Below are 17612 nucleotides of genomic sequence, written 5' to 3' on the forward strand. Positions count from 1 at the left end.
CTCATAATGAACCCTTCTTCTTCAATTGTTGGTTTTTCCCTAACAATTTCATCTACTTCTTCCACTTTACAAAGTAGAGAAGCAAGTGCTTTGTTGAAGTGGAAAGCAAGTCTTGATAACCAAAGCCAAGCTTTGTTATCTTCATGGAGTGGCAATAATTCATGCAGCTGGTTCGGAATCACGTGTGATGAAGATTCGATGTCTCTGTCTAATGTAAGTCTCACAAATATGAAATTGAAAGGTACGTTTGAAAGTCTTAATTTCTCATCTCTTCCAAACATTCTCGTTCTTGATCTCAGTCGCAATAGTTTCCAGGGCCGGCCCTAGGCATAGGCCGCGAGTGCGACGGCCTAGGGCCCATGCTCGTAGGGGGCCCTAAAATTTTTTTTTTATGGGGGGGGTGTATATAGCAAAGCTAAGGAAAAAGTGGGGTGCGTATAGTAATTCGTACCAGCAGGCCTAATTCTGAATCATTTTCTCAGTCCATTAGAAATAAAACAGAAAAAAAAAAAAAAAAAAAACGTGGAAAGACCAATAAAGAGGAAAATAATGGTTAATGGAAAGGGCCCAACTAACACACAAACAAAAACTTCTTTTGAGCAATTAGAAAGACAGATGAAAAAAGAAACCTAAAAAGAAAAACCAAAAGGTTCAAAAATCAGTCCTTCTCTCCAGGTGAATTGTTTTAGGTTTTTTTTTTTTTTTCTTTCTTATTCCAATTCTATTTGATAATATTGTTTCAATTCTCTAATTGCTTCAAGTGTTGAATTCTAATATGTTTTTTTTTTCTTATTCCAATTCTTTTTGATAATCATTGTTTCAATTATCTAATTGCTTCAGGTGTTGAATTTTAAAATTCTAATTGAATGATTTATGTTTTTTCCAATTGAAATTTTTATTTTTCCATATAACATGATTTGTACTGTACACCATTCCAAAAAGCTTAAAAGCATATAGCATGATATTGATTTAAGAGTTCACTTCACGTGTTGTACATACAACAGTCATTTTTAATTTTTGATATTTTTTTTAATTAATTGTTTGTACACTGTACACGTGATTTTTTATTTTTATTTTTTTTTCAATTCAATTCTTGATTTTTGCTTAATTAAGTGTTGATATATTTCTTGTTTTTTTTTGTTGCACTTTTATTTTCAGGTGCTAAAACTTCGGTCTATTTTAAGGTGCTATTGCTCTCTACTTCACTTACTACTAGTACTAATATGGTATTATAGTGAAAATTTGGATCATGAAAATGAAAATGAGGAAATTGATGATAATTCAAATGTTCCTAATGATGTGCCAAATGCATATAATATTGAAAATTTTGGTGATGATCCTCATTTTGATATTTATGATCCAACAAATTGGAAGAATCTTGATAACACCTCAAGGGATATTCTAGTTGAAAGGGGGCCTATTCGAGAAATGAATCTTAATTTTCCCAATGACAAATACTCTAGGCATTTCTCATATGCGAATTATTCAAGAAAATTAAGTAATGGTGAGATTAGTGATCGAAAGTGGCTAGTTTATTGCAAACATGTTGACAAAGTATATTGTTTTTGTTGTAAATTGTTTAAATCTTCTACCTCTAGTAACTTGAGTTTACTTGCAACTGAGGGTTTAAATGATTGGAAGCATATTAGTCAAAGACTCAAACAACATGAAAATGGTGTCGAGGTGTAATTTAGACCCCCCAACTTTTTTGTTTTGTCTTTCCTTTTTATTAATAATATATAGGATGAGGTGTATTTGACACACAATATTTTGGGGTGCCAGCATAGCTGGGATGTCAAAATATCGTATTATAGTGACTTGGGGTGCCAGCATAGTTGGGATGTCAACCACTATAACTAATACATGTCTCATTTATCATTTATCAGAAGAAGAAAAAATGATGTAATACAAAGGGCCCTTTTTTCATACTATGCCTAAGACCCGTAAAACTCTAGGAACGGCCCTGATAGTTTCATAGGAACAATCCCATATGAAATAACACATTTGACCGATCTTCTAATTTTATATTTGAATAATAATTTACTTAATGGTACCATTCCTAAAGAAATAGGTGCATTATGGAATTTGAGAGAACTTGATATCTCATCTTCGTCCCTAACAGGAAATATCCCAATTTCGATAGGGAACTTATCCTTCTTGTCAAACTTGTATCTACATCGCAACAAACTTTGGGGATCTATTCCTCAAGAAATTGGGAAATTAATAAACATACAACTCCTAATTCCTCATGACAATAGTCTTTCTGGATCTATTCCTAGAGAAATTGGGAACTTATTGAACTTAGAAATTCTATTTCTTCATGTCAATAAACTCTCTGGATCTATTCCTCTAGAAATTGGAAATTTATGGAACTTAAAACAACTATTTCTTCAAGATAATATTCTTTTTGGTTTCATTCCTAGTAAACTTGGACTGATGAGATCTTTGCTTCAGATTAAATTGTCAAACAATTCTCTCTCTGGTAAAATCTCACCTACAATTGGAAACTTGAGCCATTTACAATCTCTTGACTTTCATGGAAACCACCTCAGTGGGACAATTCCTACGGAATTGAATATGCTTTCTAATTTGCAAAATTTCCAAGTACATGATAACAATTTCATTGGCCAGATGCCTCATAACATTTGCATTGGTGGAAACTTGAAATTCATCAGTGCATCAAATAACCATTTTACTGGGAAAGTTCTAAAGAGTTTGAAGAATTGTTCTAGCCTTATTAGACTATGGCTTGACAATAACCATTTTGATGGAAACATAAAAGATGATTTTGATGTATACCCAAATTTGATGTTCATGGCGTTGAACGACAATAACTTTTATGGCCACCTTTCATCCAACTGGGGAAAGTGCCGTAACATGACACACCTACACATCTCAAGAAATAATATCTCAGGTTATCTACCCGCCGAACTTGGTGAAGCAACAAACTTATATTCAATTGACTTATCTTCAAACCATCTTATTGGTAAAATTCCAAAGGAGTTAGGCAACTTGACTATGTTGGGTAGACTCTATTTAAGCAACAACCATCTTTCTGGTAATGTTCCGGTACAAATTGCATCATTAAAGGGACTTGAAACCTTAGATGTTGCAGAAAATAATCTAAGCGGTTTCATCCCAAAACAACTTGCCATTTTGCCCAGGTTATTCAACCTAAGTTTGAGCCATAACAAATTCATTGGAAATATTCCTTTTGAGTTTGGACAATTTAAAGTCCTTGAAAGTCTTGATCTCAGTGGAAATGTTTTGAAAGGAGCCATACCACCAATGCTTGGAAACCTGAAACGCTTAGAAACATTGAATATTTCACATAACAGTCTTTCTGGACGGATCCCTTCTTCCTTTGATCAGATGATTAGTTTGTCCTTTGTTGATATGTCATATAACCAATTGGAGGGTCCACTTCCAAACATGCGAGCATTCAATAACGCTACAATTGAAGTGTTGAGAAATAATATAGGCTTGTGCGGTAATGTTTCTGGTTTGAACCCTTGCAAAATCTCAAGCAGTGAGTCTCACTATCATAAGATTAATAAATTGATCTTATTGATAGTTTTATCTCTTGCACTAGGAATTCTAATTATAGCATTCATTTGTTTCAAATTTTCATATCATCGGTGCCAACCGTCAACCACAAGAGACAACCAGGATGGAGGAAACATCGTTGCTCCTAAAAATGTATTTACAATATGGAGTTTTGATGGGAAAATGGTGTATGAGAACATAATTGAAGCCACATAAGAGTTTGATGACAAGCATCTCATTGGAGTAGGAGCGCAAGGAAAAGTTTACAAAGCAGATTTGCATTCAGGTCAAGTAGTTGCTGTTAAAAAATTCCATTCAGTAACAAATGAGGAAAATTTTGATCTAAACTGTTTCGCAAATGAGATTCAAGCTCTGACAGAAATTCAGCATCGTAACATTGTGAACTATATGGATATTGTTCACACTCCCACTTGTCGTTTTTGGTTTACGAGTTCATGGAGAAAGGTAGTTTGGAAAAGATTTTGAAAGATGATGAAGAAGTAATTACATTTGATTGGAATAAGCGGGTGAATGTTATTAAAGATGTAGCTAATGCTTTATACTATATGCACCATGATTGCTCACCTCCAATTGTTCATCGAGATATATCAAGCAAGAATATCCTACTGGATTTAGAATATGTGGCTCGTGTCTCAGACTTTGGAATAGCTAAGCTTCTAAATCCTAATTCAACCAACTTGACATCATTTGCAGGTACCTATGGATATGCTGCTCCAGGTTAATTTAAGTTCTTTGAACTAATTATGAAATATGATAGATTTGTAATTAGTTTTTGTTAATCATAATTATCGCCCTCTTTTGATTTGGTACAGAATTTGCATACACAATGGAAGTGAATGTGAAGTGTGATGTGTATAGTTTTGGGATATTAGCATTGGAAATACTATATGGAAAACACCCGGGAGATATTATATCTAACTCTTCACAATGGACTATCTTGAACTCAACACTTGATTCCATGCCATTTAAGGATGAGTTGGATCAACGTCTCCCTCGTCCGATGAATCATATAGCTAAGAAGTTAGTATCCATTGCAAAGACAACAATTTTTTGCTTAGATGAACGTCCATGATCTCACCCTACCATGGAGCAGGTTTTCAGGGAACTTTTATCGGCATAGTCTTCGTCTAAAGATCTTACATCTTGATGAGTATATGCTTGAATGTTACTTTTTCATCTTAGTTTTTGTAACTAAAGCTAACCTTTGAAAGCACATTAAGTTTATTTTTTTTGCAAAGGCATGCACATTAAGTACTTGAATTAGTGTGGCAAAATAAGAAACATGCAGGGTTATAGGAATATGAGCATAAGAAATCTCAATGATAACATGAGGAGTTCAACTATAACTGCAGTGTAAATTCAAGCAAGCTTTTCTTTATGTTTGGTGCATAATGTGAATGGACTATTTTGAACTCAAAATGATACAAATGACAAATTATAAATTTATAACATACATCACCGTTATCTATACCATACTAAATATTTATAAGATACTCAAAATGTGATGCTAGGCAAACAAGGATACAAGTTTCATACTAAAACAGGCTGTCTAGTTTCCCTCATTGATCATAACGCACAGAGTTGGGATCGCAACATAATTCATCAATGTTTTGATTATAATACAGCCCAAGGTATTTTAAGAACACCCTAATCCGGCAGGTAGAGGAAGATCAATTGGTTTGGAAAGCGGAGAAAAATGGTCGTTATTCGGTCAGGAATGCCTACAGGTTATGTATGGAAGAAGGTTCTGATAATTCACATCTTTACAGACCTCGGAAATGGGCCTAAAAAATCTAAGGGCCTAAAACCAGGGATGGAGATGAACAATGCCGGGTGTGACAAGTGTTGGTGGTGTGGCAAGTGCCACACTAGCACATGCCCAATTTTATTTTATTTTTTTCTATTTTTTTGTTATCATTTCACCGTACTCGTATATAATACAAACACCAAATGTGTTTTATATTTATACATGTATCTATATTTTTGTTCATATATTAGTACACGGATCTATTTTTTTTAATGAATACATGTGTCTATATTTTTACTTATATATAAAATTCTTTCAACAACTCCCCCTTTCTTCATCTCTATCTTCTCTCGTTCTCAAACCCTAGTCGTCACCCTTTTCTTCTTCTTCTTTTCAGAGGGGTGATTTAGGGTCAATTTTGACCTAAAATTACATCATTACTAATTTTGACCCGAATTGTTTTTCCTCCTATCCTAATTGAATAAGTGATTTCACATATTTTCTGTTTTCTTTCGTTTGTTTTTGTGATTTCGTCATCTCTGAACGACCCTGTTTGTTTTGATTTCCCGTCTTTGTGCGGTGTGTTTTTGATTTCCCCGTCTTAGTGTGGTGTTTATTTTATTCAGGTTGAAAGATTAGCTTTTAGCAAGTGCAAATTCAATCAACGACAATGACGTTGGCGTTGTCAACGTTGCAGATTCGAAAACATGAGTATTCCAGAGACATGAATATAGTCATATTTGGCATATTTGTAGGCATAGGTACTTTGCCATTTTATACTTTTTTTTTTTTGAAGAAGATAAAATGGAATATATCACCAAAAGCATGGAAAATCAGCACAAGAAGTGCCAAAACCAGCTGAAAGAGTATCAAGTTACATCAGAATAATCATATGATACAAAACAAAAGTGGCCAAGTGCCGAGACCCCTATTACAGATGGATGCCCAAACAAGGTAATGGGTTGAACCACCAAAAATGATAAGAGAAAACAAAGCTAGGACGATTCGCTTTCAACCACCAGAAAGACTATTAATATGGATGTTGTGAGTTTGTTCACATATTCATTCTTTTCGTTTTTAGTGAATTTGAATTTGTATTTTATCGATGTACTCAATCAATTTGAATGAATGAATATCGCTTATTTTTATCAATTTTTTTTTTTACTTATATATATTAATGAGGGATTTTTTTTTTTTTTTTAATTTATACACTTGTCTATATGTTTACTCATATTTAATACGGAAACAATTTTTGTACAAATTGTACATCTATCTTTATTTTTATATATCAATACATATATCTATTATTTTACTTCTACGCAATTGGGACTTGCTTTCAAAAAAGAGTGCAATGCGCTCACCCGTTCGTATGCACACGGCTATCCTGCTAGAGCATTTGATTCATCACTTGTAACATATGTAGAAAGATATATTCTTAATTAAAATAATTAGTAATGATGTAATTTTAGTTCATTTTCAACGAATGCAAAATAGATTATTTTGTTTTATAATTTTTGTTGCTACAACTATTTTTCAAATAAATTCTTATTAAATTTAGCATTATTTAATTATTTGACAAAAAAAATATTACGATATTATGAATCAAGATCCACCCCTACCTAAAACACATACTTTGGTGGCACGGTGATTGCTCTGCAAGCCCCTCATCATTGCTCAATTTATCAAAAAATAGTTTCCGTTAAACATTCTTTTTGCTTAGAAGTAGATGCGATTCTAGCACCCAATGTTTCTTTTCACAAAATTTTAAACAATTCAAAAGACCCATAGAATATTCACATAGTGAGAGTCCAGCTTAACGTCAACTTTTATGTTCACATATCATTTCAACACAAACGTTTTACATACTCAATTTTAAGCAACAACAAATATCGAATATTGACAAAACCAAATAATGGAAATTTGTGAGACAAAATGGCCCAAGAAATAGTTCTAAAAAACTTCCTAAAGTGCTGTTAGAATAGTACACTATCGTTCCATTATCTTTTAGGGTATGTTTGATGGTCAAGATAGGGAGGCAGGATATGATACATTAATCATATATCCTGCTTAAATCTCATGTTTGATGCACCAAAGAGATAGGATAAAATAAACCATTTTCCTATCATATCCTGACTTTCCTTTGCAATTTATATATAGGCTGGGTTAGAAATTATCCTGAGATTAGAAGATCATTCCTTATTTATTATCTTGATATTCTAACATTTTGAAAATATTGTTATTTTTAAAATAATGATAGCATGTATTTTCTATTATAATTAATAACATATCATTTTTACAATATTTAATTAATTATGAGAGCAATTCATTTTCCCATAGTATCATCAATTCATCAGACTAACAAGAATACACTTAATCTAATTTTATCCTACCTTGTTTTAAGTGTAACACTCCACAAAGTGTAACACTTAAGACTATCACATAATATCATCAACTCTATTTGAATGTTAAAGATGCCAACGATAAAATAATAGTACCTGTAAGTCCAAAATGTTGCAAGCATTACTAGATGAATTACTATTGATCATGCATCAATAATCAACAATTTAAAAATGAATTAAACATTAAGGTTAAAATTAATTTTTTCAAAAAAGTCAGTTTCCTGACTGCACCCTGTAGAAGCTCCCATAAATTTAACGTATACCGTGTCATTAAATTTTCATCTATATACTATTCTCATTTCATGATTTTAGTTCTGGGAAGAAAAAAATTGGTTTCCTATAAATATCTGCAACACTACTAATTACATATAGTCCAATCAAAATAAAGTATCTTAAGTGCTAAGCCCTCACCCTATAGCTTCCATGGTGTCCATATTTCCAACGCTTCAGACCATGAAGTGTGTACTCTTTTGGCTGTTTTTCTCAATGTACTTTTGTCCACTCATAACTAACCCTTCTTCAATTGTTGGTTTTTCCAACAATTTCATCTGCTTCTTCTACTTTACAAAGTAGAGAAGCAAGTGCGTTGTTGAAGTGGAAAGCAAGTCTTGATAACCAAAGCCAAGCTTTGTTATCTTCATGGAATGACAATATTTCATGCAACTGGTTGGGAATTACGTGTGATGAAGATTCCATGTCCGTCTCAAATGTAAATCTCGCAAATATGAAATTGAGAGGTACGCTTGAAAGTCTTAACTTCTCATCACTTCAAAACATTCTCACTCTTGATCTTTGTGTCAACCTCTTGACTGAAAGTATTCCTCCACATATTGAGATGTTGTCCAAACTTTCCTATCTTGATCTTAATCGTAATAATTTCTCGGGAATAATCCCATATGAAATAACCCATATGACCATCTTCAATTTGTAGATTTGTCTAACAATGTTCTTAATGGTACTATTCCTAAAGAAATTGGCAACTTATCGAACGTACAAATTCTATATCTTGATGACAACAATCTTTCTGGATCTATTCCTCAAGAATTTGGCAAATTATTGAACATACAAATTCTATATGTTCATTATAATATTCTTTCTGGTCTCATTCCTAGAGAAATTGGAATGATGAGATCTTTGTAGAAATTGATTTGTCAGATAATGATTTGTCTGGTAAAATTCCACCTACAATTGGAAACTTGAGCCATTTAAAATATATTGGATTTCATAAAAACCATCTCAGTGGGACAATTCCGACAGAGTTGAATATGCTTGCTAATTTGAAAGCATTTAATGTATATGATAACAATTTCATTGGTCAGTTTCCTCATAACATTTGCCAAGGTGGAAACTTGAAATATATTGCTTCCTCCCAGTACCATTTTATAGGGCATGTTTTGATGAGTTTGAACAATTGTTCTAGCCTTATTAGACTTAGGCTTGAAAAAAACCACTTTGATGGAAACATAACAGATGATTTTGGTGTATGCCCAAATTTGAAGTTCATGGGATTGGATGACAATAACTTTTATGGCCACCTTTCATCCAACTGGGGAAAGTGTCATAACTTGACAGACCTTCACATCTCCAGAAATAATATATCAGGTTATCTACCTCCCGAACTCGGTGAAGCAACAAACTTATATTCAATTGACTTATCATCAAACCATCTAACTGGAAAAATTCCAAAGGAGATAGGCAACTTGACTATGTTGGGTAGACTCTATTTAAGAAACAACCATCTTTCTGGTAATGTTCCGGTACGAATTGCATCGTTAAAGGGACTTGAAACCTTAGTTGTTGCAGCAAATAATCTAAGTGGTTTCATCCCAAAACAACTTGCCATTTTGCCCAGGTTATTGAATCTAAGTTTGAGCCATAAAAAATTCATTGGAAATATTCCTGATGAGTTTGGACAATTTAAAGTCCTTGAAAGTCTTGATCTCAGTGGAAATGTTTTGAATGGAGCTATACCACCAATGCTTGGAAACCTGAAACGCTTAGAAACATTGAATATTTCACATAACAATCTTTTTGGACAGATCCCTTCTTCCTTTGATCAGATGATTAGTTTGTCCTTTGTTGATATATCATATAACCAATTGGAGGGTCCACTTCCAAACATGCGAGCATTCAATAACGCTACAATTGAAGTGTTGAGAAATAATACAGGCTTGTGCGGTAATGTTTCTGGTTTGAACCCTTGGAAAATCTCAAGCAGTGGGTCTCATTATCATAAGATTAAGAAATTGATCTTATTGATATACTCAATCAATTTGAATGAATGAATATCGTTTATTTTTATCAAATTTTTTTTAATTATATATATTAATGAGGCATTTTTTTTTAATTTATACACTTGTCTATATGTTTACTCATATTTAATACCGAAACAATTTTTGTCCAAATTGTACATATGTCTTTATTTTTATGTATCAATTTTTATGTAACAATTTTTATGTCTTTATTACATTTAACCCAACACAACACAACACAACATAAAAGGTTGCTAATTGACATCTATAATAATAGGAGCCTTAGGATAATGAATGAATATTCACCAAGAAAGCATTCAAAATAGCGAACTCTTGCATGGAAGATGAAGCAGTTGCTTTAGAAAGCTTTCCACAAATGGAAACAAATACCACGTTAATTCCTTCTTAAAAATACCACATTATTTCATCTTCTAAGAGCAATGTTATTCTAAAGGCACTTTAGGAAGTTTCGTATAACTCTTTCTTGGGCCATTTTGTCAATAGTTTGGTAATGGTTGTTCTTTTCAGTTTCCACTCAGCGTCTTTGACTCCATTATCATCTCCCATTATACACGGTGTGTAACCTATCTTCCACGAATAATTTTCTCCAATTTTAATTACGTTATTCATGTCTTACTAGTATTATTCATGTTCCCTCGTTATACATTACAATAATAATTACGTTTCAGGGGAATAATGTAACTTAATTAGTTTTTGAAGAAGTTAAAATGGAATATATTACTGAAGCCTGGAAATTTCAGCATAAGAAGTGCAAAAACCCCAGCTGAAAGAGTATCAAATTACAACCACAAAACAAAGGGTAACAAAATAAAAAAATCGAATGACAAAATCACCCCATTGCAGATAAATACCCAGACAAGGTAAAGGGTTCAACCACCACAAATGGTAGGAAAAAGCAAAGGTAGGACGGTTCGCTTTCAGCCACCAGTATGATTGAAGTTTAATTTTATCTAGTAATTGATTGAACAAGGCCTCTTTTTGAAGAAAGACCCGAGTGTTTCTTTCTATCGAAATCACCCACACACAAGAAAGCCATATGAGATTAAAAGTTGAGCGGTTGCTTTTGGAAAACCCGCCTAAGGTGCCAAATTGATACAAATGATCTGGCACATGTTCAGGAAACACTATATGGAACCTAAGCCAGTGAGAAATACCATACCACAGTTTACCAAAAAAATCACAAGAGAAGAATAAGTGCTCTGCGTCTTCTAACATGCCACATCCGCACACACAAACTTGAGCATTTAGTTGTTTAATTTGTCTTTTAACTAAATTGTCTGTTGTTGGTAATCTACTACGAAGCAGACGCCAAGCAAAGAGACTGACTTTTAAAGGCACTTCCTTATTCCAAATTTCATTTATGTGATCAGCTTCCAAGTTGTTATTTGTTGATGACAACAAGTGGTTATAAGCACTTGTGACGTTATATTTGTTGGATGCATGTAAATGCCAAATCCACCTGTCAGAATGATTAGACTGCAAAACAATATTAGTTAAAAAAATCACAACACTCCCGCACCTTCTCCTCCTCCCAAGCTAACAACCGACACCGCCACTTCCAAGCTTCACCCTCCTCCCCCCACACAAGTGAATACATTTCATCCACCGTTGTCATTTTATTAGTAGCAAGATCAAAAAGGCGACTAAAGCTATTTTTCAAAACCATGCCATCAATCCAAGGAAGGATGATGTATGATTGTTTTCTAAAGTTATTGCAATCATATGTTTTGGCTCACGCAAATTTTTCGATGGATGGAAAGCAGCTGGTGAAGTTTCGCCACACCCATAAAATTCACAGGTTGACCAGCATAATATTCGTTGGACTAAACCGAGTCCAGAGAGATTTAAATGCAATATTGTTGCTTCTTTTTCGACTCTTTCAAATACGGTGCATTTAGGCATGTGCATTCAAGATGAATTAGGATTTTGAACTAAATTCTAAGGTTGTAGTACTAGATAGTTGTAATTTTATCAATATTACATTAGTGAATTTGGTGATGTTATTTGAAATTGTAGCGACTTATTTTCTTCTGTCATAATGGACACTTTAGTGTTGAGTTTTTCAAAGCACTCTTCTCTCTTTCTCTCCAAAGTCTAAATTCTTCATTGATCTTAATGGAAAAGTTTATTACTTTTCCATACTAAATGTCACCACTAAAATGATGGCATTGCTAACATTATGTGATAAAAAATATAAAGACGAAATTTACTTTTCCGTAGACAAATACCGTCGTTAATTTATCTTCTAAACGTCTTATAAAAAAAAATTATGAAACAAGCACAATGGTCGTTGTAATGGCACTTTATGTCGTTTCTTAGAACTTTTAATTGGGCCCTTTTGTCTATTACTAAATCCCATGCTTTGATTTTGTTAATATTTGATTGATAATGGAACTTTAGGAATTCTCGTCTCCCATTCTACACGGTTGTCTATCCCCTGAATCTCATTTTTTTTCTTTCTGAATAGTTCTCTCACTTCATAAGATTTCACTTAAACCCCATTGGTTTTGGTGTTTTTGATATCCTTAATATATTTTAGACAATAGACGACTATGAATGAATGATTAAAATAAATTATTTAAATGAGAGATAATGAATAAAGACACCCAATATTAATAGCATACAAATAAAATCCCACTTTTTATATGTATTGTTGGTGAATTTTAGAATGCACAAGTGGTTAATTTTGTTTAATTGTACGATAGGGGGAATTGAATTCATGGTTTTTCTACATCTTGTGGCATAGTTACTACTAATTTGTTGGCTGAACTTTCAGCTATTAGCTATTTGGAAGAGTCTTTAGTTGACGTGGGATCTTGGTTACATGTCTATCATCTTGAATCTCAGGCAGCTTTGGATCTTATTGTTGATACTAAACAAAATGATTTTCATCCTCATGCAATTTCGCTTTCTACCATTACGAAGCTTTCTTCTCTTTCATGGGTGGTTTCATTTAGTCATACTTTGAGGTAATGGAACGAATGTGTTGACTGATTGGCTTAATATGGTGCAACTAATATCGACTCTTTAAAGATGTGGATTTCTCCTCCTCCTTAATTGAATATCATCCTGCTTGCGGATACCTCTGATGTATTTAGGCAGCGAATTGACTAGTTTGTTTTTTTTGTCTTTTAATTTCATATGTATCCAAAAAAAATGCTCCATTATGTCTCTTATGTATTTTATTTTTTGACAAAATGTCTCTTAGGTATTTTCCCTTGTTTTTCTTAATCAAAGTGACAAATATCATTAAACACAATACACTAACAAAAGTTACTTTTTCTACGAGGAATTGATTTTTCTCCTATATATTAAATTTAAACTTACTATTACCATTCTCGTATTATGATTTTAGTTATAGCAGCAACAAAAAATTTAGCTATAAATATTTGCAACACTTAACAAACAACAAACCAGTCCAAAACTAAGTGCCCATATTTCCAACACTTGAGTCGATGAAGTGTGTACACTTTTGGCTGTTTTTCTCAATGTACTTTTGTGCACTCATAACTAACCCTTCTTCTTCTTCTTCTGTGGTTGGTTCTTCCTTTACTATTTCTGCAGCTTCATCCACTGTTCAAAGCAAAGAAGCAAGTGCTTTGTTGAAGTGGAAAGCAAGTCTTGACAACCAAAGCCAAGTTTTGTTATCTTCATGGAGTGGCAATAATTCATGCAACTGGTTTGGAATCACGTGTGATGAAGATTCCATGTCTGTCTCTAATGTAAGTCTCAAAAATATGGGATTGAGAGGTACGCTTGAAAGTCTTAACTTCTCATCACTTCCAAACATTCTCATTCTTCATCTTAGTTTCAACTTCTTGAGTGGAACTATTCCTCCTCGTATTAAGATGTTGTCCAAACTATCCATTCTTAGTCTCAGTTACAATAGTTTCACAGGAACAATCCCATATGAAATAACACTTTTGACCAATCTTCATTTTTTATATTTGTCTGATAATTTTCTTAATGGTACCATTCCTAAAGAAATAGGTGCATTATGGAATTTGAGAGAACTTGATATCTCAGTTTCAAATCTAACAGGAAATATCCCAATTTCAATAGGGAACTTATCCTTCTTGACAGACTTGTATCTACATATTAACAAACTCAGTGGAACTATTCCTAAAGAAATAGGGATGTTATTGAACATACAATATCTATATCTTTATGACAATAGTCTTTCTGGATCTATTCCTAGAGAAATAGAGAAGTTATTGAACATAAAACATCTATATCTTTATGACAATAGTCTTTCTGGATCTATTCCTAGTAAAATTGGAATGATGAGATCTTTGATTTCTATTGATTTGTCAAACAATCTACTCTCCGGTAAAATACCACCTACAATTGGAAACTTGAGCCATTTAGAATATCTTGGCTTTCATGCAAACCATCTCAGTGGGGCTATTCCAACGGAATTGAATATGCTTGTTAATTTGAACATGTTCCATGTATCTGACAACAATTTTATTGGTCAGTTGCCTCATAACATTTGTCTTGGTGGTAACATGGAATTTTTTATTGCTTTAGATAACCATTTTACCGGGAAAGTTCCAAAAAGTTTGAAGAATTGCTCTAGCCTTATTAGACTTAGGCTTGAACATAACCATATGGATGGAAACATAACAGATGATTTGGGTGTATACCCAAATTTGGAGTTCATGGGATTGGATGACAATAATTTTTATGGTCACCTTTCATCCAATTGGGGAAAGTTTCATAACCTGAAGCAAATTAACATCTCCAACAATAATATATCAGGTTGTATACCACCCGAACTAAGTGAAGCGGTTAACTTATATTCAATTGACTTATCTTCAAATCATCTCACAGGAAAAATTCCAAAGGAGTTGGGCAATTTGACTAAGTTGGGTAGACTCTTTTTAAGCAACAACCATCTTTCTGGCAATGTTCCTACACAAATAGCATCATTAAAAGAACTTGAAATCTTAGATGTTGCAGAAAATAATCTAAATGGCTTCATCAGAAAAGAACTTGTCATTTTGCCTAGGATATTCGACATAAATTTGTGTCAAAACAAATTTAGAGGAAATATTCCTAATGAATTTGGAAAATTTAAAGCCCTTCAAAGTCTTGATCTCAGTGGAAATTTTTTGGATGGAACCATACCACCAACGTTTGTAAAGCTGATACTCTTAGAAACACTGAATATTTCACATAACAATCTTTCTGGCAATATCCCTTCTTCCTTTGATCAGATGATTAGTTTGTCAAATGTTGATATATCATATAACCAATTCGAGGGTCCACTTCCAAACATGCGAGCATTCAATGACGCTACCATTGAAGTTTTGAGAAATAATACAGGCTTGTGCGGTAATGTATCTGGCTTGGAGTCTTGCATAAATCCAAGCAGGGGTTCTCATAACCATAAGATTAAGAAAGTGATCTTATTGATAGTTTTGCCTTTTGCACCAGGAACTCTAATGCTAGCATTTGTTTGTTTCAAATTCTCATCTCATTTATGCCAAATGTCAACCACAAGAATTAACCAGGTTGGAGGAAACAACATTGCTCCTAAAAATGTATTTACAATATGGAGTTTTGATGGGAAAATGGTGTATGAGAACATTATTGAAGCAACGGAAGAGTTTGATGACAAGCATCTCATTGGAGCAGGAGCGCAAGGAAGTGTTTACAAAGCAAAGTTGCCCACAGGTCAAGTAGTTGCTGTTAAAAAACTCCATTCAGTAACGAATGCGGAGAATTCTGATCTAAAATGTTTTGCAAATGAGATCCAAGTTCTGACAGAAATTCGGCATCGTAACATTGTGAAGCTATATGGATTTTGTTCACACACACACTTGTCGTTTTTGGTTTACGAGTTCATGGAGAAAGGTAGTTTGGAAAAGATTTTGAATGATGATGAAGAAGCAATTGCATTTGGTTGGAAAAAGAGGGTGAATGTTATTAAAGATATAGCGAATGCTTTATGCTATATGCACCATGATTGCACCCCTCCAATTGTTCATCGAGATATATCAAGCAAGAATATTCTTCTGGATTTAGAATATGTGGCTTGTGTCTCAGACTTTGGAACGGCTAAGCTTCTTAATCCTAATTCAGACAATTGGACCTCATTTGCAGGCACCTATGGATATGCTTCTCCAGGTTCATTTCATTTCTATGTACTATTTATGAAATATGATAGATTTGTAATTAGTCTTTTCTAATCATAATTATCTCCCTCTTTTGGTACAGAACTTGCATACACAATGGAAGTAAATGAGAAGTGTGATGTGTATAGTTTTGGGGTATTGGCATTGGAAATACCATATGGAAAACACCCAGGAGATATTATATCTAACTCTTTACAATGGACTATCATGGACTCACCACTTGATTTCATGCCATTGATGGATGAGTTGGATCAACGTCTCCCTCGTCCAATGAATCATGTAGCTAAGAAGTTAGTATCCATTGCAAAGACAACAATTTCATGCTTAGCTGAAAGTCCACGTTCCCGCCCTACCATGGAACAGGTTTCCAGGGAGCTTCGAACAGCATAGTCTTCGTCTTTAGATCATACATCTTGATGAATATATGCTTGAATGTTACATTTTTATATTAGTTTTTGTAACTTTATAATTATGTCTTGCCTTGTTATGTGTTATAAGTCATTTTAATATTATTTCTGAACTTTAGATGCTATGTTATTTTGAATAATATTTTCATGTTGTTTCGATTAGATTCCAAGTAAAAATTGTTACAAAATTGTTGAGTGTCAAGATATAAAATTGTTATAAAATTGCAATAAATATACTCTCTCCATCATAAGGATCAAAATTTATACCAAGGAAAAAGCCAGACTACTCAAAAGAAACCGACATAAGCCACAAGATTTTTCCTAATGAAATATCTACATTTTATAATAAGTAAAACTAAAGCTAACCTTTCCAAGCACATTAATTTTATTTTTTTGCAAAGGCTTGCACATTAAGTACTTGAATTAGTGTGGCAAAATAAGAAACATGCAGGGTTATAGGAATATGAGCATAAGAAATCTCAATGATAACATGAAGAGTTCAACTATAACTGCAGAGTAAATTCAAGCAAGCTTTTCTTTATGTCAGGTGCATAATGTGAATGAACTATTTTGAACTCAAAATGATACAAATGACAAATTATAAATTTATAACATACATCACCGTTATCTATACCATACTCAATATTTATAAGATACTCAAAATGTGATGCTAGGCAAACAAGGATACAAGTTTCATACTAAAACAGACTGTCTAGTTTCGAAACTGTTTAAGGAAAGGTACTTCCCCAGGAATGATTACTTCAGGGCAAAATTAGGCCATAACCCAAGCTTTGAGTGGCATAGCATCTTTAGCGCAAGGCAGTTGGTTCGCTTGAAAATTGGTAATGGACTGAAAATTCCAATATTCGATGCACCATGGTTAAAGGATGGGAGCTGTATTTCGGGTGAAGGACATCCTCGTGAGGTTATTGTACATGCAAAAGTATATTCCCTCATTGATCATAACGCACAGAGTTGGGATCGCAACATAATTCATCAATGTTTTGATTATAATACAGCCCAAGGTATTTTAAGAACACCCTAATCCGGCAGGTAGAGGAATATAAATTGGTTTGGAA

General features: G+C 33.4%; 2 protein-coding genes and 1 pseudogene across 2 annotated transcripts; all 3 read left to right on the forward strand.

Moving 5' to 3' along the window:
* The first annotated feature begins 6 nt into the window (after positions 1-6).
* On the forward strand, positions 7-4714 carry LOC25499888 (MDIS1-interacting receptor like kinase 2-like; annotated as a pseudogene).
* A 3723-nt stretch (positions 4715-8437) lies between these two features.
* Positions 8438-9998, forward strand: LOC25499887 (MDIS1-interacting receptor like kinase 2). The gene is made up of 3 exons (XM_013592912.2): positions 8438-8528; positions 8645-8703; positions 8826-9998. The coding sequence occupies exons 1-3, from the start codon at positions 8438-8440 to the stop codon at positions 9996-9998; spliced, it is 1323 nt and encodes a 440-aa protein (XP_013448366.2).
* A 3412-nt stretch (positions 9999-13410) lies between these two features.
* Positions 13411-16543, forward strand: LOC25499886 (MDIS1-interacting receptor like kinase 2). Its single transcript, XM_013592911.3, is given in 2 exon segments — positions 13411-16118; positions 16209-16543. Coding segments are annotated over 2 exon segments (3012 nt in total). The 5' UTR covers positions 13411-13441.
* The last annotated feature ends 1069 nt before the right edge of the window (positions 16544-17612 follow it).

The sequence above is a fragment of the Medicago truncatula genome, chromosome 7 (genome assembly GCF_003473485.1).
Source record: "Medicago truncatula cultivar Jemalong A17 chromosome 7, MtrunA17r5.0-ANR, whole genome shotgun sequence".
Classification (NCBI taxonomy): Eukaryota; Viridiplantae; Streptophyta; class Magnoliopsida; order Fabales; family Fabaceae; genus Medicago; species Medicago truncatula.